The 21,032-nt window shown below is 42.3% G+C and overlaps 1 protein-coding gene across 1 annotated transcript; it reads left to right on the forward strand.

Moving 5' to 3' along the window:
• The first annotated feature begins 5,444 nt into the window (after positions 1-5,444).
• GJA10 (gap junction protein alpha 10) lies at positions 5,445-20,801 on the forward strand. Its single transcript, XM_072926645.1, has 2 exons — positions 5,445-7,657; positions 14,979-20,801. Exons 1-2 carry the CDS (start codon positions 6,320-6,322, stop codon positions 15,015-15,017), a joined length of 1,377 nt encoding a protein of 458 aa, XP_072782746.1. The 5' UTR covers positions 5,445-6,319; the 3' UTR covers positions 15,018-20,801.
• Positions 20,802-21,032: the final 231 nt, after the last annotated feature.

Raw genomic sequence — 21,032 nt, forward strand, 5'->3', positions numbered from 1 at the left:
GGATAGAGTTTTGGGGGTGGCTGGCTGGTTCCTGTGAAAGGTAACTTGCTCTGGAAGGAACAAGTTAGTACCAGTAGTAAGAGTAATGTTTGTAGTAAAATGGAAAATGGTCAAGTGGCTTTTTAAATAAGCCAAGATATTTCTAGACAATGAGGGTACACTGTACCAGTTCAGTGGTTTAGGCTAAAGCTAAAAATCTGTAGTGTCAACTTTGCATTTTGTTATGCCCATACCTGAATTGCTTTGGCTGCAGCTGTTGTCCAGCTTAGTGTTCACATCCAATTTGTGATGGGTTTGGTGAGACAGCAGAAAGCATGTGCACTTTGGTTTTGACCCTGTACTGTTAGCTTTGTTGTGATATCAGAATTGTAAAGTATTAGTACAATGAAATACTACTGTGTCATTAGAAGATTACTGTTAGTTCCCACATACATCTTCTGTTTTTCAAATGTGTGAGTCCCTGACAAGAATATCAAAACCTGCAATGCTATAAAAAGTTTGTTTGGATCTAATACTAGAACTTATTTTGAAGTAGTTGGCACTTCTAATTTAAAATCAAAAAATATCATGAGTTGGAAGAAACTTACAAGGATCCAACTCCTGGCCTTGCACAGGACAGCCCCAAGAATCCCACCATCTGCCTGAGAGTGTTGTCGAAATGCTTCTTAACTCTGTCAGGATTGGTGGCTGTGACCACTTCTCTGGGGAGGCTGTTCCAGTGCTCACCCAGCTTCTGAACAAAGAACCTTTTTCTAACATCCAAACCTAAAATTTCCCTGACACAACTTCAGGCTATTTCCTTGCATCCTATCACTGGACACCACAGAGAAGAGATCAGCATCTGCCCCTCCTCTTCCCCTCATGAAGTTGTAGATTGCGATGGGGTCTCATCCATGCTGAACAGACCAAGTGACGTTAGTCAGCTTCCCCTCAAGGCTCTTCACCATCTTTGTTGCCCTCATCTGGGTGCTCTCTCCTATAGCTGAATGTCTTCCTCACACTGTAGCACCCAAAACTGCCCCAGCACTTGAAGTGAGGCTGCCCCAGTGCAGAGCAGAGTGGGGCAATCTCCTCCCTTGCCTGGCTGGTGATGTTGTACCTGATGCCCCCCCAGGACAGGGCTGGCCCTCCTGGCAGCCAGGGCACTGCTGACTCGTGTTCAACTTGCATCGACCAGGACCTTTTCTGTGTCTCTGCTTCCCAGCCTCATTGCCATGTCTACACCTATATCCAGGGTCACCCCATCCCAGGTGCAGAATCCTGCTGTCACACACAATACAGAGTAAATGCCTCATACTGGATTTGGATACTGGGATTATTGAATAACCTCCAGGACCAGACCTTTCACCCTCCTTGGTTGTGATCAGCTCCTGACCCAGCACTATGTTCTTTGGGTCTCTGCTTCCCAGAAGGGAGGTCAGTCCTGGTCCAGGAAGGTCAGGCATGAAGATGTGCTGGTTCCCACTGTGCTGCTTCTCACAGTTGCCTATTCCAGTCACCACTGGCAAGGTCCCATCTGTGATCTGCAGGATATATTCCCTCCCACCACATCCACACACAGCCTACTGTCAATGCATACAGTAAGCTGATTATGGCAGGAGCTTATAGCAAGGGAGTGTCCTGAGGCACCACAGATTCTTGCTTCTCCATATGCAAACACCATCATCCCTGTACCCTCACCCTGTTTCCCTTTCATGCACAATTAATGGTCCATTAACAAGCTTGTATGAGCAGTCCTTTAACAACATTAATTTTTCTGCTGCTAAAGAAAAAATGCAAAAAATTGTCCCTGACCAGCTTACTGGCACCACCTGCCCTGTCCCCTTAGAAAACCAAAACTTTAAGCCAGGTTGCTCTGAGGGTAGAGTGAAGTAGGCAGCCTGTGGTTCTGGACCTGCCAAGGGGCAGATGGGATGGGGCAGAAATGTGCTGGGCCCAGAATGAGCTGCTTCTGCAGGGAACAACTCTGACAGGATGGATATATCATAGGTGCTGCAGCTCTTGCTCTTTTCACAAGTTTTCACAGCCAGCAGAGGTGACGAGGGTGCTCCTAAGAGACACCTAGGCACTGTGGAAGATGCTGGAGATGTCAGGTCAGCAACATCTGATGAGGCAGCACAGAGGACCCAGACCTGAGTTGACGATCTGAGCCGAAGCAGCAAGGAAAAGCTTTAGGAACTTGGTGACCAGATTTGGAAAGAGACATGTAAATAAAATGGCAATGACAGGTATGTGAGCGTCTGTGGATGAGGAAAGCCTGTGGAGGTCTGGGTGGTTTGGATGAACATTAACACATCTCTCAGGGGTGAGAATTGTAGTCCTACTGCCCCTAAGGCATTTGTTTGTAATGTGTGCACAAACCATACATCTGCTGTGTTAGACTGAGGCTAGAGGAAAGGTGCTGCAGCCACCTCCACTGCTGCAGGGCAGGGCTCTGAAGGCATATTCAAACAGGACTTTCAGGGAGACATGTACAGCTCCTGTGAGAGAGAAGGATGCAATAGTACATAAACCAGAGATAATTCCAAAGAAGAGGTGAGGCTACTGTCATTTGAGAACTGGCCACTGGTTTGTAGGAGCATCTTTAGGGAGAGGAGTCTGAAACAGAAATCATACATGTGCCTTATAAAATGGAAGAAAAGGGCCAGAAGTTCCACAATGAGAGGAAAAAATGAGTATTCTGTATTTCCATAAAATTTAGGCCTGGGCATGGGCAGGAGTAGGCAGTAGAAGGTCTTGGTATCAGAAACTCAGTTCTGGTGGCTCCAATTTCTCACAAAATACCATTTTGACAACTCACCTTCCTTTTTTAAACCTTGTCTTTCACAGATACCTGTTCTGAATGGGCTTGAGGGCAGCTATTCAACCCAGCTGATGAAAGGTTACTGTGCTGAATGCCTGTGTTTCTAACTTAAGACTGAGTCTTAGTTCCTGTGGCCTCCATTTTCAAAGGCTCAGTCTAACACATCCTAAATTAACTCACCAGGCAACAGAGTATGAAATCGGACATGACCGATCGATCCTTGAGCATTGATCCAAAGCAAAACTAATGGAATGTAAAGAAAATGTAAGACTCTATTGTACTGTAAAGGCTGCCTGTTTAGCCATTTTACAAAATAAAATTTCATTTGGGAGCTGGGTGGAGATGTAAAGTTCAAAGAACTGGCTAAAACAAGGCATAGGGACTTCACAAACTGCTGCTGTTCAGATTAAGCCTTGAGGGAATGGCTTTGTTAGATGCCACTGACTAAAATAATTGCATTATAATTTTGTCTAGAGGCACCATTCTATCATCCATCCTATCATCTGATGATTTTTAAACTGTGCATGAATAGTTTAGAGAGAGTGATCTTGCCATCTAGCTACATAGAACTGAGAAGCCCATTCAGTGTACCACAGCTATGCTTGGGTGCTTGGGGAAAAGAAAAAAAAGGGAAAAAAAGAAGATATCCTAGGACTCTCAAAGAGAGGTCTCTGAGAAATAACAACAAGCAGTTCTGCATGCTCCTTCTGCAATGCTCTAAGAGACTAACCAAGGGCTTTCTCCTAAGGTAAGTGGCAGAAAAGTAATTCTTCCTAGGACAGTATGGAGCAGGCAGCTGCCTGTCAGTCTTGAAGCAATGCAAATTAAAACCATGAGTATTTGCATCTTAACATTTAACTTTTGACAAGAAATGTAAAGTTTAATTTAGCTATTTCATACCTCACCTGATGTAAATGTGGCATGAATGTAACATAGAAGTGATGTGAATAGTGGCAAATGACAAGATGATTTTAAAAGAAGTAACAAAATAAAAAAGATAAAGGAACTTCCTCCAAGAGAAATGGCGGATTTCCATCTGGTTCTAATTGATTACATGCATGGATTTTTATTGTTTGAAATAACCATAAAAAATACTTGGGCAGACACAAAGGAGATGGTATATTGAGAAATGCCTCAGGTATGTACTTTGTATACTAAAAATGTTATATATCTAGTCTACAATGCTAGTAGTATAGAATAGGCTGTACTACTAGAATTTCTAGTCTACTAGTAAACTGGAAATAATTATGTAATTGATATTTAAGATTCCTGTCTTAAAATAAACTGAAATTACTCTGTTACACAGAACTCAATTAAGACCAGGGAAGGGGACAGAAATGGAAAAATTAGAAGCACATTGCTATGACAAGGTTGTGAAGTAGTTTGGGCTGATTTCTTAGAAATGCTGACTTTTGTGGCTCTAAACTATCTTCTTTATTTTATACACAGTATTGACTGTGTCATTATTTATACTGCAGTTCTACCAGTGCAGAGCTGAGGGGAAGCGTCCTGGTATCAAGGGCTCACTTAAAGGGTGAATTACACCATTCCTACAATTACATTTCCTCTGTTGGCTTTTATAATGCAAAGGTGAGGATAGAGTTATTTAAACACTGGTGGAAACAACTCAAGAAACAAAACTCTGTTGAGCCAGAGTGATATGTTTAGGCACCTCCTTTGCCTCAAATAGTTGCATTCACTTTCTGTTCCAGGCAGAACAGAAATTCTCTACTGCTAGAGAATTCCATCTTTGAGATTAAAACATATTTATCCCTGAATATACATTGTTGCATCACACTTAGGGTTTTGTTGTTTGGTTGGGGTTTTTTGCTGAGTCAATCAGTTTCAGTGAGGGATTAGCCATTTGCAAGGCAGCAAATATACCTAAAGCTCCTTTGCTTAACTGTTGCATTGGACTACAATAATTATTGCTGACTTCCTGTTTTCCTCCAGTGTCTCATTGCAATGATATGTGTGGGAGGAAAGGAATGGGGAAACAAGATATTCTGGGTGTCTAACAACACCTAAAACATTGCTTGACTAGATATGTTTACTTAGCTAGTTCCATGTGTGAAAATTCATATTTGCAGCCAACATAGTCCCAGAAACGCAATAATGAAGTCTGTAGGATGCCTATGCTGAGAATGACGACTTTGCTGCTGGTTACAACTGAGAATTTTTACTTGCAGTGTGGATAAATACAGCCTGGAAGCAAAACTGAACTAACCTGGGATCATGGGGTCATGAACCAAGCGATATTAATAATGGTGATTTCACCCAGCTATGCTATCTATCATTTAAATATATACAAGAATTTGGGCACATCAACCAGCCACTTAAAAAAACCTTAGAAATTACACTTTACTAAAGGTTGTAGTTTAGTAAAATTTGGGATGTTTTGAAAGTATTGTAGCATAAAAGAGATTCGAGTGCAAACCCTAAGGTAGATATGATCCCAGTTTCTTCAATAATTTATTGCCATATTAGCAGAAAAAATTCCAGGGACATAACACTAAACACGCAGTTGATTCACAAATAAACAGTCAAATATCTTATATATCAATTACCCACATTACCTGAAGCTACAAAAGAAAGCTTCAAAAGAAGCAGGTTGTAAACCAAGCAGAACATAGATCAATTTGCTTGTGAATCAGTTTCTGGGATAGAGGTAGTTAAAAAGATTTTCACACACTCACTGTTAAAAACCTTCACATCACTCTGATTCCATTTTCTCATTTGTTAAAATTTATAATTAAGATGCAGCAAAACTTGATGCATAAAAAGGCATTAACCCTAGGAGCACTTGGTTTATTGATATTATCCTATAACTGAGACTGCAAATGTACAGCTATGTGTAAATCAGCTGTGTATTTGTAGTTTTAGCTAGCCAAGAGATAAACTTTTGAATTGTTACCCGAGTAGATGGGAAAATACTGGATGGATGGCACTAAAATTGCTACTACCTTGGGGTGAAAAATGAAACTGTTTTTAAGTCATAGGACACTTCTCAAAACTTTATCCAAAAAATTAAAGCCAAGAACATTATCTATTGTGGCAAAACTATGGCAAATCCATAGTCAATGTAGAATGGAGTGGGTGTAGAATTAACTGTAGCTGGCAAGTGATTTGCAAGGTGGGAAAAAAGTTGTCTTCATTTCTAGTGGGAAGAAAAGAATATAAAGCTATGGGCAATTATGAAGTACTGTGGTTTACAGCTGAAATCACTATATCTTAATCTTAAAATAATATCACATTTGCGTTTTTGACCAGTAGTCATGAAGTTTGAATTAATTTAAAGGCCCAATAAGTAGAAAATAATGACGAACTTATAAGAACTCTCCAGCTACGGAAAGAATGTATCGGAAACACATATATTGAAATTAACAAAAAAAAAATACCCCCCCCCAAAAAAAAAAAAAAACCAACAAAAACTAAAAATGGCCATTTCCAAAAGAAATCCATCATTACAGTTTTTTGTTGTTTTTTTTTTTTCCCCCCAGAAATGAACTTCTGACAATGGGGGACTGGAACTTGTTGGGCAGCATCCTTGAAGAAGTGCACATCCACTCCACCATAGTTGGCAAAATCTGGCTCACAATCCTCTTCATATTCCGGATGCTGGTGCTGGGAGTGGCTGCTGAAGATGTCTGGGATGATGAGCAGTCCGAGTTCATCTGCAACACGGAGCAACCTGGCTGCAACAATATCTGTTACGACAAAGCCTTCCCCATTTCTTTGATCAGATACTGGGTACTTCAGATCATATTTGTCTCCTCCCCATCTTTGGTGTACATGGGCCACGCGCTCTACAGGTTAAGGGCGCTGGAGAAAGAGCGACAGAACAGGAAAGCCCACCTGCGGGCTCAGCTCGAGGGCCTGGAGCCCATGCTCGAGGAACACAAGAGAGTGGAGAGAGAACTGCGTAAGCTGGAGGAACAGAAGAAAGTGAATAAGGCACCCTTGAGAGGGTCCCTGCTGCGCACCTATGTCCTACATATCCTCACCCGGTCGGTGGTCGAAGTGGGCTTTATGATAGGTCAGTATCTTTTATATGGGCTTCACATGTCTCCCCTTTACAAATGCACTCGGCCCCCTTGCCCTAACACGGTGGATTGTTTTGTGTCCCGACCCACAGAGAAGACCATCTTTATGGTTTTCATGAACAGCATCGCCGCCGTCTCCCTCTTCCTCAATATCCTCGAAATCGCCCACCTGGGCATCAAGAAGATCCGGAAGAGCCTGTGCGGGCAGCCGCTGTGGCCGCCGGGCCCGTCCGAGGAGGATCCCAGCGCGTACAACTCCAAGAAGAGCTCGGTGGTGCCGCCGCCGCCCTGCCTGGCCAGCAACGCGTCCCCGCCGCGCCCCGCGCCCGCGCCGCTCCCGCCGCCCGCGCCCGGCGCCCCCGCGCCGCCGGCCCGGCAGCACCGCGGGCAGCTCCGGGCCACGCCGCCGCCGCGCCGCCGGCACCACGGACAGCACCCGCCGCCCTCCTCCAGCAGCGAGGAGGCGCCGCGGGCCGCGCCGGGGGGCGGCGGGGCGGGGGCGGCCGCCGCGGCCCGCCGGGCGCCCCGCCGGCACAGCCGAGTGAGCGCCTGCCGCGATCTGGGTGAGGAGCGCGGCGACTCCCCGGACAGCGGGCACTGCCCCGGCACCCGCAAGTCCAGCTTCCTCTCCCGCGTCCTCACCGGCAGCCGGGCGGGCAGCGACAGCGAGAGCACCGCCTCCCGCGGCGGCCCCGGCCCCGGCCCCGGCCCCGGCCCCGGCTCCGGCTCCGGCTCCGGCTCGGAGGGGAAGCGCCGCTCGGAGGGCGCGCCCAGCCCGCCGCCCGCCGCCTCGGGACGCCGCGTGTCCATGGCAAGTAGCGCCCGGGACAGCCCGCGGGAGGGGGGCGGCGGGGGGCATCGGCATCCAGTGCCGGCCCTGGGGAGGAGGGGGCGAGCCAGGGGGCAGAACGGCTCGGGCAGGACTTCCAACACAGCCCCAGCTCCTCGCGGCTCCCCGGACAGAGCCAAGCTCCCAAACGCTCCGCCTCCTTCTGCCGTGAAAGCAGGAATACCAGGGAATTACTGAGTCCTGAGAAGCTCTTAGTCACCGAATCCCAGCTTCTTTATACTCATTCCATCATCCCAATCAACTCAACGAGGATTGTCCCAGGGAAAACTTCTTCAGCTCCAGCCGCTGTAAGAAAGAGAAGCCAAGAATGCATTGAGTTCAATGACACAACTTCTCTCAGTTTCAGATTTGTCTCAGACGTGACCTCCAAGCTGAATAATTGTTCAATAAATAAATCAAAAGATCTACATGTAAAAACCCCACCAAATAATTGCAATGCCAGAGCCAATGACTACAGAATTGCTTTTCCAGCAGCTCTTCCTTTTCTTTGGCCACATGTTCTAGGGTTGCTTACAGTCATAATGTTGACAAGATATTGTGCTTGTATTCAAGAGTCAACAAGGCTTTCTTAAAAGAGATTTGAATTCTGGTGGTCTCAGATTCAGATCACAGGTTTGGTTCTTGGAGAGCATAGGGGTTCCTTTACAATTGTTTGCAGTAGCAAGCCCATAAATACCTTTTTATAGGGCATGTAATAAACAAGATTACTTCACACAATGCTCAGAATCATAGATTCTGTTCCATTTTTTCCCCCCTCACTCTTCCTAAACACCCCCTCCCCCCCCCCATGCCTTTCCCCCCCCCCTATATATAAAACAAAAAAAGCCAACAAACTTAAAATCTTTTCTGGTAGGAAACACAAGGCACTATTATACTGCTCATCCAAAAATTGTTTGTAAATTCCAGTTTCCATGGGGTTACAGTTTCTACACTAAGCCAGTCAGCATAAGCCGTGTTAATTTGTCACTTAGGTACAAATTAACCACTTCCCACTTCAATCTTTCTAATACAGGGAGAGTACCTAGAGCCTAATCTGTTGATCTGCTGGCTTTTGATAGTCAGATAGAAGGCTCTTTAAAAAGGTGAAGTGCAGAAAGTTATTCAAAGCAAGGCAGAATTTCAGTAGCACTCTCTTGAGAACTCACAGAAGTTGCTTGGCAGCTTTTCCTATGTAATGACAATGATTCTACCTTCCAGGGGAGACCTTCAGAGAAATATAGTCAGTTTGCAAAACAATGTCATTACTCTTGAAAGTAACACTATTCCAGCATGCTGTTTTTGGAGATCATTATGTACAGGACTTGTGCTAGCATTTTAAAATGTAACTGATGTAAGTATGCTACCTGGTGCTTCCTGCTTAGAGCATGCAATATTTCAAAGTATATGTACTTCTTAATAGAACTGAGGCAAGGTTTTGGCAAATGCACTTTATTCTGGCACTGCTGCAGCATTTTTATGAATACTGATTTCAATACATAAATATCCTGGTACATCATAAATATGTTTAACCTGGGCATTAAAACTTGAATACTCTTCCAGTCTGTATTCCTCAATTCCTATATTAACTATTTAATTTGGTCAAAGGCACTCAGTATTGGTTTGATTTTTTAAAATATTGATTTCCAGAAGACGATAATCATGTATTAATGACAGAATCACAGAATTATTTGGGTTGGAAGAAATCTTAAAGATCATCTAGTTCCAACCCTCACCCTCTCAAAGGACACCTTCCACTTGACCAGGTTGCCCAAAGTCCCATCAAGCCTGGCCTTGAACACCTCCAGGGACAGGGCATTCACAGCTTCTCTGGGCCACCATTTCCAGCACCTCACCAAGCTCACATAAAGAATTTCTTCCTACTAAACCTACTCTCTTTCAGTTTAAAGCCATTCCCCCTTGTTCCATCACTACATGCCCTTGCTAATAGTCCTTCTCCAGCTCTCTTGTTGGCTCCCTTTTACCTACTGGAAGGCCACTACTAGGTCACCTTGGAGCATTCTCCAGGCTGAACAACCCCAACTTTCTCAGCCTTTCCTCACAGGAGAGATAATGGTTAGATAAAAGAAAAATTTTTAGATGAAAAATTTTTAGATTAAAAATTTATTGACCATATTTTTTTAAAATAATAAGTACTTAAAAGTAGCTATATTTTAAAAATCCTAAATGAAGCATACAAAAACATTGCCTACTGACATCCCTGATTAACAGTGGCTTGCAACAGTAATGCAGAGAAAGTACAGACACTTCTTAACATGACAGTGAATCCACATGCACAAACATACTCTAAACAGCCGAAATATAGTCTGTTCTAACCTGGATTGTACTAATCTAATCTGGGTAGCCTAAGAGCAGAATTGACACTAATCTTCAATTTTCTTTAACAAATTTCCCAAACTATCATCTTTAGTTCCATGCTGGTTCAAGTCTTTTCTTTTTCCCCTCATCCACACCATTCTGCCAGAATTTGTCTGTAGCATTCTTTGTATTAGGTTCAATGAGAGAGGAGTATCAACTCAACATTGAAAAGATCACTTTCTACAGCTCAATAATCATTCTAGCAACCTCCAACCAAACACATACCCATGTTCTGTGCTAAGACAGCAGGACGGCTGCAGCTGCCCACAAACACCATAGTTGTCTTCCAAGCTGAAAGAAAATCTCAAAGTTACACAAAATCCATCCATCTGATACTGCAAGAGTCTTCAGACAAGTCAGCTGTGCTCTGTGAGTTGTGGCACTGAAAGCACCGAGCAAGTCTAAGGGTACAGTTTATGGATGCTTGACCTTCAACCACTGAGGAGCTTTTTTCTGACCAGTATAATCAACGCCATTTCCATACCAAAACTGAATCTCTAACAAGCAAATAATAATCATTAGGAACAAATGAATCTGTTAAAAGTTACTTCTCGTCATGTATTGGACCCAATAGATGTAGTGGATCAAACTATGAAGACCAGGTGTTGGATAGTACTAGGCTGGGTCATATAACAGTATTTTATTTCATAAGTACAAAACTGCGTCTCTCAAAGAGAACAAGAAGTTTGTCTTAGGCCTTCCTCTTTGGAGGAAAGGTTATTTTGGACCCTTAGGAGAGAATGAAACCCCAATGAAACAGTACAGTAGGATACTGATTATAAAATGCATGTTTTGCTATCAGGATTCCTCAACTTTTCCAGACTTCAGTTCAAACCACACCAGCTCTAGATCTAAAAAAGAAGAAATGCCCTTCCCATTGGTAGGATTTATACAGACCAACCATGTTAAGCCACAAACTAAAAGGCTATTTAAAACTTCCTTACCTGAAATTGGTGGAGATGAAGAGCCATTTTGTAATTTCACATCCAACTGCAGCATAAACCCCTGGCAAAATATTTACATTTTGTGAAACTGTTTAGTTTTACACCCAAACCACTCACTCTTTATGTTCTGTTCCATTTCTTTCATGTGGCATTATCCAAAGTTAATAACTATTCAGACCAGGAAGCTGAAGTGAGAGAGACAGAAAACCTAAAAAACTTATTTGACTAAAGATTCATTGGGGAAAGCAAAAAACTTTTTTTGAGCCACTGCTGGTCAAGCTTTAGGTTTATTAGATTCTGAAGGCAGACAACCAAAACTGGACCTTCAAGCACACAGCAAAGCAAAGGTGGAAGAATAAATGGATGACATGAGGGTTATTTCCAACTGATTTCGTTCCACCTAAATAAAATGACAAGAGTATTGCTGACTATATGAATGAGCTAATCTCAATAATGTTACAAAACTCTGCACTGACAGGGAAATCTAGCAACTACGTACAGATGAAGTCAGACTATCTGCAAGACTCCAAAACCTTGGTCCTGAGGATCGCAGTCAGCATGCTTTGAAGTGACAGAAAACAATTTATTCACGGATAACTGTCTCCAAACTAATAATTTCCAAGGCTCACTTAGAGGATGCATCTTAGAGAATAAACAGTATTTTATCTTCTAAGAGATATTGTGGGTACACACATAGTTCTGCCCTAAGGTTTGCAACTCTCACCACATTTTAACTTTTATTTAAGGGGAGATACAGCAATGGAGCAAAAGGGCATCTTCTGCATGGTCCCAGGCTGCCAGACTCCATTAGGTGAAGCAGACCTTAAATGGCAGTTTTTAAAAAAAAAAAGCGAAAAAAGCTTCACTGAATTTAGCATATCCATAATCATAGCTGACAGCCAGGAGGTGGATCCACAAAAGGCATGTAGGAATTATGCTGCTGTCCATAGGACTCTGCACATGAATTGTATTATGAGAAAAAGATCTCATCATTTGCACCAGTCAGGGTCTTGACAGGTGGATAATACATGCTTAAGCCTGATAAGATTAATAGACTGATGGAGTCAAAGATCAGTTTATAACAAATATAGATACAACTTGTGCTCTCGTGAAAATAGGCAGGGCCAGGAATTACAGCCCAGAACAGGCACCTGGCTCTTGGAGCATTGCAATGAGGGGTATTGTCTCCCAGCAGCCACATGCAAGACTGTGTCAAGCCATTAGGACCATTGAATAACTCTCATACTATCTCTGGGGGCATAAATGACAGATCTGAGCACTCCAAATGAACAATTAGAGAAGACAGCAGCTTTACTTCTAAAGGAGCCATTCGCCAGAATCAAGTATCTTCCTCCTTACCCGTTTTCTGCAAACCAGAGAACAATTGCAGAATGATCAGAAAGCTCAGCTGAGATGACCATAGCCTGACTTTCCATCTTCAGAGTGTCACAATGTCTTCCCAGTTTAATAGCTGAATTGCAATCATTTCTACAAAAGCTGGAGGCTGTCTGGTATTTCATTGCTAGCTGCATTTGAAGTCTTTGCTAGTTGTGTTTCCTGCCTTTCTAAAGCAGAGGATTCCAGTTCCATACTACTTGAGAGGATGTCCAGCATCAGTTCTTTTTTGTCTTTACCTGTATGATAGTTCTCTAAAGAATTCTAAGGTGTGCTCTAAAACCTAGGAGTTTTAATTTGGTTAATTGGGATTGGGAGTATTTACACTAGATTGGCTACTCTCTTCACAAAGGCACCAACTTTCATATGACTTGGAACTAATTATATTTGCAACCCATGCCTAAACCTGTATTAAGAGAACTACTGTGCTCGTGCTCTTTCTAGAGTACTCAAGGATATTCCAAAAAGATGGGGAGCTTGACGTTATCTGATGTTTGTGTTTCTTCATAAAGTCATGATAAGTTCCTAAATCAAAAACCAAAACTGGAAATCATTAGAAGACGTATAATGACCTTAGCAACCAAAATTACTAGAGCAAGACTTTAATAATGAAATCTTAGGCATTTTAGGCAATCTAGACTTTTGTTTTTCAAGAAGTGCTGTGTCTTCCCCATCCTCTCCTCCAGGATGTCCCGTGTTTTCACAGTGTCATTTTAATAAGTCTGTATTTTTGGCTACAAAGTAACAAGTGTATCTTTAAAAGCAAGACTCCCTTCTTATGGTTAATGAAGGGAATAAAATTGACAGTGAAGCAGATGGTGACACTGATACTCTCAGATTGCAGAATTAGTCTGAGATAGGGCTGCTGATTTTATTGTTTTGCAGAAAAGAAAGTCTCTGGGGCTGAAATCCTAGTTCTGTCAAAGTTGTGAAAATTTTACAATTCACTAGGTTTGGTTTCCCTCATTGCTCTTTTATTCCTCCATGCTGTTCTATTTTTTCCTGCTTCTCAATTGTTCATTCAGCTTTGAGCCTCTTACTCACTGGGAAAACACTCCGTAGTGAGCAGGATAGGGAAGAGAAAGCTGCTGTTCAGCATGAGTGCTTGCCATCTTCTTCAGAACAGGGCATGTTTACTCAACCTTTCAATAACGTGTAAGGAATAAATACCGACTCACTTAACTATCTTCTTACCTGCTCTTGCTTCTGGGGCTGCAACAGCTTGATAAGAGTGAATGCACATTGAAATAACAAACCTGATAACCATGGAGGAGTTATTTATACAGCTGAGCTCCACCAGGAAAATCTCCAGGTGGGGTAAGGGACTGGCAAAACCCTGTGTTCCTCTAAGCTTTTTGAGAATCTTTAAAGGTATTCACATTTACACCTGCTGGTAACTACTCCTGGTTTTGTGCAGTTTTTCAATGTAAACTCCTCTTAAAAAAAAAAAAAAAATCCCACAGTACTTGTATTTTATTCTGCCCTGGAGGACTCAGAAGAAACTTGTGATGACAGCAAGTGTACCAATTATTCTGCAAAAGCCACTTGGCCACCCAAAGATAACTGTTCACCACTTGCACAAACACAGATAAACTTTGGGTGTCAGCAGCAGTTGAACACTAATTAACCCCTCTGATGATCTGTGCAGCAACAAAAAAGTAAGCTGGATTTTAGAAAGGGGAATTTGTTTTATTGAGTCCATTTATGTAAGGTTTTAAAGAATTCAAAAATATACAAACCCCCTCACTAGGAAGAGCTACTAGGGTGTGTTCACTGATTTCAAACAAATTACTAAATCACAGAATTATAGAATCAGAGCGGTTTGGGTTTAAAAGGGCCTTAAAGATCATCTAGTTCCAACCCCCCCACCCATGGGCTGGGACACATTCCACTAAACCACATTGCTCAAAGCCACATCCAACCTGGCCTTGAACACTTGCAAGGATGGCGCATCCACAGCAGCTCAGGACAACCTTTTCCAGTGCCTCCTCACCCTCACAGTAAAGAATTTCTTCCTAATACCCAATCGAAACCTACTCACTTTCAGTTTAAAGCCATTACCCTTTGTCCTATCACATGCCCTTGCTAACAGTCCCTCTACAGCTTTGCTGTAAGCCCTCTTTAGGTAGTGGAAGATGCTATAAGGTCTCCCTGAAGCCTTCTCTTCTGCAGGCTGAACAACCCTAACTCAGCCTGTCTTCACAGGACAGGTGTCCCAGCCCCTCTGACCATCCTCATGGCCTTCCTCTGGACTTGCTCCAGCAGGTCCATGACATTCTTATATTGGGGTCCTAGAGCTGGATGCAACACTCCAGGTGAGGCCTCAAGGAGACAAGTAGAGAGGGAGAATCACCTCCCCCAACCTGTTGGTTACACCAATGCATTAGTGTATTTATTTTGGTTTAAAATCAAGGTGTTTCCTCTCTTCCCACACCCCCATTAGCACTGAACAAAGCCCTGCAAGGTAAGTGTGCTGTCAGCTAAACACCAGACTCCCTTATGTGCTGGGGTTAATTACTATGATAACATTTCTTTTTCTCCTTTAAGCCAATTCAGTTTTGTGCTTTCTTTCTATTGTTATCTTTCAGAGTATGCTCCTAGAACTGTCATCCATCATGAAAAAGTAGGAAATTCTAAGGAGAAGAAATAAACTAAGGGACTGAGAACAAACTGCCTTCTGCAGAGAGAGATGAGAAGAAGATTTTCTGTCATTATGTTCCCCTCTCCCACTGCTATAATGCTAAATTGATAATACAGTTTAAAAAAGCAAACACTTTATTCCTCCATTTCATGCCAATCCCAGCTGTGCTGTACTCTGACTGCTGGTGTTACTGGGTAGCCTGCTCCACAACTCAAGATTTCTCTAATGTAGACTGAGCTGGATCTTGTTAGTGTGTGCTACCACTGCAGAAACAGCCTTGTGTCTTTGGGGAGCATTTTGGGATGTACAACTTGTTGTGCATGCTAGTGGTGTGTTCATATCAGAAACCAGCCTGATCCGCAGAACTTCAAGGTAGCTTAAGACCCAAGGCACTGACAAGAAAAGAATAGTTTGATTTGAAAGTAACCTGGAAGGCTACGTGGCCTCTATCTCTCTAGACTTCAGCAGCTGATGAATAAAAAGACAGAGGAAACACTCATGGAATCTGAAGGGACAGAAAATTAAAGAGAGAGAAAAACAGCTGAAGAATATCTGCGGCTTTTCTGCCTGTGCTAATGCAATCCTCAAACTCTGATAGAGCCCTTCCATGCTAATGTAGCCTCCTCATAGCTAATGCTTTTGGATTCAAAATTGAAGCTAAGTGATATCAGACAATTTACTTTCAGTGCAAAACATCTATACTTTCCAGTTTGCTATTTGAGAAGATCACATTGTGGTTGCAAAAATCTTATTTGCTTCACAGTCTCATTAATTCATACTGAGGAACCAAAAGACCAGCAAAGACAAAAAGAGCTCATTTCATTTTGCTAGTAGAGCCTAGCTCAGAGGGTTGGCTTTCTGGGTTGTATGCAGCCCAAGGAAGCAGCCCAAGAAAGCAGCTCTTACACTGGTGTACCTGGAAAATAAACACCTTCTTCTGACTGTCCCTGATCCTGTTTCTATCCCCCCATACTTAGAGCTGCTTTCATTTGTCAAGCTTATCAAAGTTCACATTTGTTATCATCTCATTAGGGAATGATGCTCGGAACAAGTTTGTTTGCTATGCAGATTTCCCTACGCATAAAAATCCTCCATGACTTGACAACTCTAAGGCAAGGCTAGCAGAAAGCAGGACTGCAGGAAAATAACTCAAACATAAATATTGTAGTGTTTTGGTTTTTTTTCAAGAGCACATGGTTTACATTAATATTCTGCCTCACTAGAAACTCATTGTCAATTTGCCTGTGCATTTATTCAGTATTTTAAGGCAAAAAAACCCAAACAAACCAAAACAAAAAAAACCAAACCAAAACAAAACAAAAAAAAACCAAACAAAAAACTTGAAATGGTGGCCATTAAATGCCAGCAACAACTGAGGGATGGAGAAACATCTGTGCTAATGTACTCTGCCTACTGCCAGGCTGCATAGACATGGTGGACACATCTTCTGACAGCTTTGATGGGGTGAGAAGCCTTCATACATGCTCAACAGGAAGACACTAAGGTTGGTGGCCAAGGGAACATGATTGATGGTCTTCTGTCTGGTGATGAAAAAGCCTGGGGACCCCCCCTCTAGCAGCCTGACCTCCTCCCCATGCCACAGAGCGTCATCCCAGCAAGTGTGTGGGCCAGGGCAGGACAATTCAATTGGTCATGCTATTCCCCCCTCCCGGTGTCTCCTCCTGCCAAGTTGCTGAGCAGGCTCCCAGCTTGCATCCGACACAAGGAGAGAGGTGGTTGATGTGGGACTCCCACAGCACAAACACCTCCCTGCTGGACCCCATGTCCTGCTTGTGGTAAATAGCATCTAAAGCTGTTGTAATTTCTCTGTTCTTTTCTTGCTTTCCTGCTAATGGTCCATGGCACAAGTTTCCTCTTTCAGGAAGGAATACTACAGAGATTTTTTAGCTATGTTTTGTTTCTACACAAACTTCTCAGTTTCACTCAGGTTTTCCTTAAAGGGGGAACAAACCTCAGCCTCTTCCCCTGCCTTCCAACAAGTACACTGATGCTTTACAAGACCAAAACAAAGACTGAGCAGAATTGCCTTAAGTCATGCACGAGGGGAACAAGTATAGATATAGCTTATTTGATCTTCCAAAAAAACTTATGTTTGCAGCAGAACACTCTGGGCTGTTCCTGCAGATCAAAGGTAACTGGATCCCTGGATCAAAGACTGCTGGTGAATTAGCAGTGGGACCACGTGAGTAGAAGTCTCTTCATCTGTTCAGAGATTCACCTGGCAGTGAATCTCCAACTGCTTCCAACCCAACCTCCTGCATCTCACCCACAACCCGTGCACTAACCGAGCCCTGCAACATTGATTTCAGAGTCATGATGAGACGATTTACAATACATAATGATATGTCTTTATTTCATCAACAGAAATGGTGTCTAGACAAAATTCAGTTAACACTAGCAATTCAAATGAATGAAAAGGGTTGGGTGGTTTTTTTTCATTTTTGTTTTTTTGCACAATACTGTATTTACAATGAGTAAATGACATTTTAAATTCATTAGTTCATAGCAATGCTTTCTTCCAAAAAGGTAAAAATTCTTAGTAACAGAGAGTAAGCATCAACAGCCACCTCATTTATTTATACAATAAAAATCACAAGAAACCACAGTCACCTAGAAAAAAAAATAAAGACAAGCTTAAGAACTAGTACAATAAAATGATGCATTGAATTAAGTTACATTAATCGCATAGAATTTGTGTAAAAAGTATGTAGAAAAAACACCTGATGTAACCTGTTACAGTCATTGACCAGTTATGAGAGGTACAGAGGGTTATACAGGTAGATATGTGTGAAAACTGTCCATACTGTTTGACCTGGGGAGGAAGAGAAGAGGGGTTGCACCCCCTTGCATACACTGATAAAACCCTGTTTTGAATATGGCCTCTGAAGTTTGTAAGGCATATATAAGAGGTGCACTTGTAACCAACTGGTTCTGGAACAAACTCTTAGGGCATCCCCACCCTTGAAATCAAAGGTGATGCTTGCAACTTTGAGTAAACAACCACACATCGAATATCACCAAAGTGTTTAGTATCATTCCTGCTGGTCTGAGGGATCCAGAGAGCTTCAGGCAGAGCCAATGCAGCAGTGAGAACAGGACTGCAACCATGCGCGTTTCCCTTGGGTACATCACAGCTGCAGGGTACCCCTGCCTGGGCAGGGGGTGCCAGCCACAGCCCCCAGCACAGGGCAGCTGCTCCCTCCTGTGCCCACATCCCAGAGCACGGGCTCCTCTGGCTGCAGGGATGAGCCCACTGTCCACTGCAGCCCCTGCCTGGCTCCCTCCAAAGCAAGGGGGGTCGTTTGGGTTCGTAGCCTGGGACCATCTCTGCTTCTAAGCAATCAATGAAATCAAACACTGCCAGTTCCCATTTCTATTTTGGGATGTTAGTTTCTTTCTGCATGCCCTTAATTAGCCAAAAGGGACAACAGTGGCACTGCATGAACCACATAGTGCCTTTCACTTATGGCGAGGGCTCTGCCCACAGTCACTTAAGTTTGCACAAGAACAGGAGTCATCTAACTGGCTTTTTAGCAGTCGTTTGGTTGGGGTAATAAGCTTATAAAAAGATATTTTTAGCATTCCTTCCTGCCAAAAAGTTATTTTGTTTGCAAAAATGGCAATATTATTCATGTACTACCTTAAAATGCTCATCAATAATTGACTTCAATATAAATAATACCTATCTTGGTGGAGTGTAGGAAAATACTGTACACTTAATCTTTGCAAGTAATGCCATTAAAATTTTGAGAGTAAAGGGAATAATTATTCTACAGACCACCAACAATAGATCTTTTAAATATACACACAGTATTTGAACATATGCATATACACATATATTGTATTCTACAGCATCAGACCTGATGCCTGAGTCATAAAATACTCCAGGGAGTATTATAAATATACATATATGTATCATAAACAGGAAAATACACAAACATACAATCTGATTAGAATTATAGATGTACGTATGCATACATACATACATGTATTTTATATATGGAAGCAAAATTAACTTGGACTGTGTTGGCAGAGACAAAACTGAAATGAAGTCAAAATGTGTTGAGAAAATTTTTAACAGGAAAGAGAGCAGAAATTCTTTATGTTAATAGTTTGAATTTCACCTCACTTCTCATAAAAATAAAACTGCTCCATACTTAGCAGATCCCCTCCTTATGCAAACCCGCTGCTCATACTGAGCTAAAACTTCTCAAGGCAGCCCTAAAATAGAGACTTTTAAAATGCTGTAGCCATGGGCTACAACATTCACCCAGAGGCACCTTCAAAAGCATCTCAGATCAGGGGAAAAAAAGGTGAAAGCAGCACTCCTTGTTGCAATGGTACAGGATGTCCAGTGGAGCAAAATGTGAGCCTGTGGAACCTGGCAAATACCCACTTTGTCTCACTGCAAAATTCACTATGGGTCTCCTATTCTGCAAACACACCCCTTGCTCTCTCTTCACCACCACAGCAGTGGATTACAAGACACAGATGAGGATGTGGTGTTGATTCTGGAATTGTAATGCTTCACCATGCTTTCTCCTAGTGGATCAGTTTTCATTCTATTATAGGATTATAGTGATTCCAGCATGCAGATCTGTTTTATTTACTAGGCAATCATGAAGTCACATATTAAAAAAAATTAACTATATATCTAGGCATTTTAACTTCTATTTAAGCACTCTTTAGGATAGAGACATGATGAAGTGTCACACTCCAGATTAACAACCACAGTATCAGCATTAATCATGTCTCTGGCAGGAGTTAATCCATTTAGCAAAGTTACATATCTTGTTCCCACTCTGCTTTTTAGAGAAGTAGCAGTTAGCATACTAATCACTGTGGCTTGCTTTTGCAGCACATTTTACTTCCTTGGGAAAAAAAAAAATACAGGGATTAGATCCAAAAATATAGTGCATCTTAAAAGCAGCATATACCCTTAGAAAGACATTTAATAAATTACTTGTACAATATATAAAATAATAGTTTTATACTGCAGCATCAAACTCTTGACGCCTGAGTCATCATGTTAGGAAGTCAGTGATATAAATACTGGGATCTCCTGATAATACAGCCAACGTTTTTGCTTTTGTTTTGCTTGTTTTCTGTTTTGTTTTAGCTCTTTTTTTTTTTCTTTTTTTAAATTTATTTTTTCACTACCTTTTTGTTCCAGAATCAGCTTGCAATGAGCTTTTGTGTTCAAGGCACCCCCAGAGAACGCAGAGAAACAAACACATTATATAGTGTAGTACTCACCTGACAAAGCATAACAAGCCTAAATGAAATGAGGTTTCCTGGCAATACAAGTATAGCAATGGCAGAGGAAAAGGAGGACTAGATACAGACTGGACAGAGCTCCAAGGACTCATGTGCCCATGGGAGCAGAGAAGTGCTCAGCAGGGAGATAGGGTCTCACCATGCCATTCCCAAGCAACGCCCAGCAGGAGAGATGCTGCATGTATCCTCTTTGACAAATGCAAAGAGATTCTTAAGATCACAGTGACCACTGGCCAAACTCCTAGAATTCTGCAGTCAGATTTTTTTTTTTTTTCCGCTCTTTCCAATGATGTTTTGTGGTCATTTGGTTTGACCTTGTGAGACAAGAATGGTTGGGTATGTAAACTGACGTCCAGGTCTGAAACTAATTCTCCCAATATCTTCCTTTAAACGTTAGCCCAGTAACTGCTTTGAAAGCCACATGGTTCAAAATAGCAAAAAAACCTCAAAACAAAATAGAAACAAAAAACAACCACCACCACCACCAAAAAAACCCCACTGAAAAACCATGATACATGTAAATATAGGAAGCAATGACACAAAATCAGCCACTTCTAATGGGAAAGAATGAAATCAAACATCCAGAAAAGCTTGCAGGGGAGGGAAAGAGAGAGATGAGAGAAAGGTTGAGGAAGAGACACTTATTTGAGCAGTGGTTTTAAATATCAGTTCCCAAGGTAGAGGAAATCAAGGGACCCAGCAC

Source organism: Taeniopygia guttata, chromosome 3 (assembly GCF_048771995.1).
Source record: "Taeniopygia guttata chromosome 3, bTaeGut7.mat, whole genome shotgun sequence".
Lineage (NCBI taxonomy): Eukaryota > Metazoa > Chordata > Aves > Passeriformes > Estrildidae > Taeniopygia > Taeniopygia guttata.

Coding starts and splice junctions, on each gene's coding strand:
- GJA10 (XM_072926645.1), top strand. CDS start 6,320: ATGGGGGACTGGAACTTGTTGGGCAGCATCCTTGAAGAAGTGCACATC. Junction 7,658..14,978: donor CGGGACGCCGCGTGTCCATG/GCAAGTAGCGCC, acceptor GTTATCTTTCAG/AGTATGCTCCTAGAACTGTC.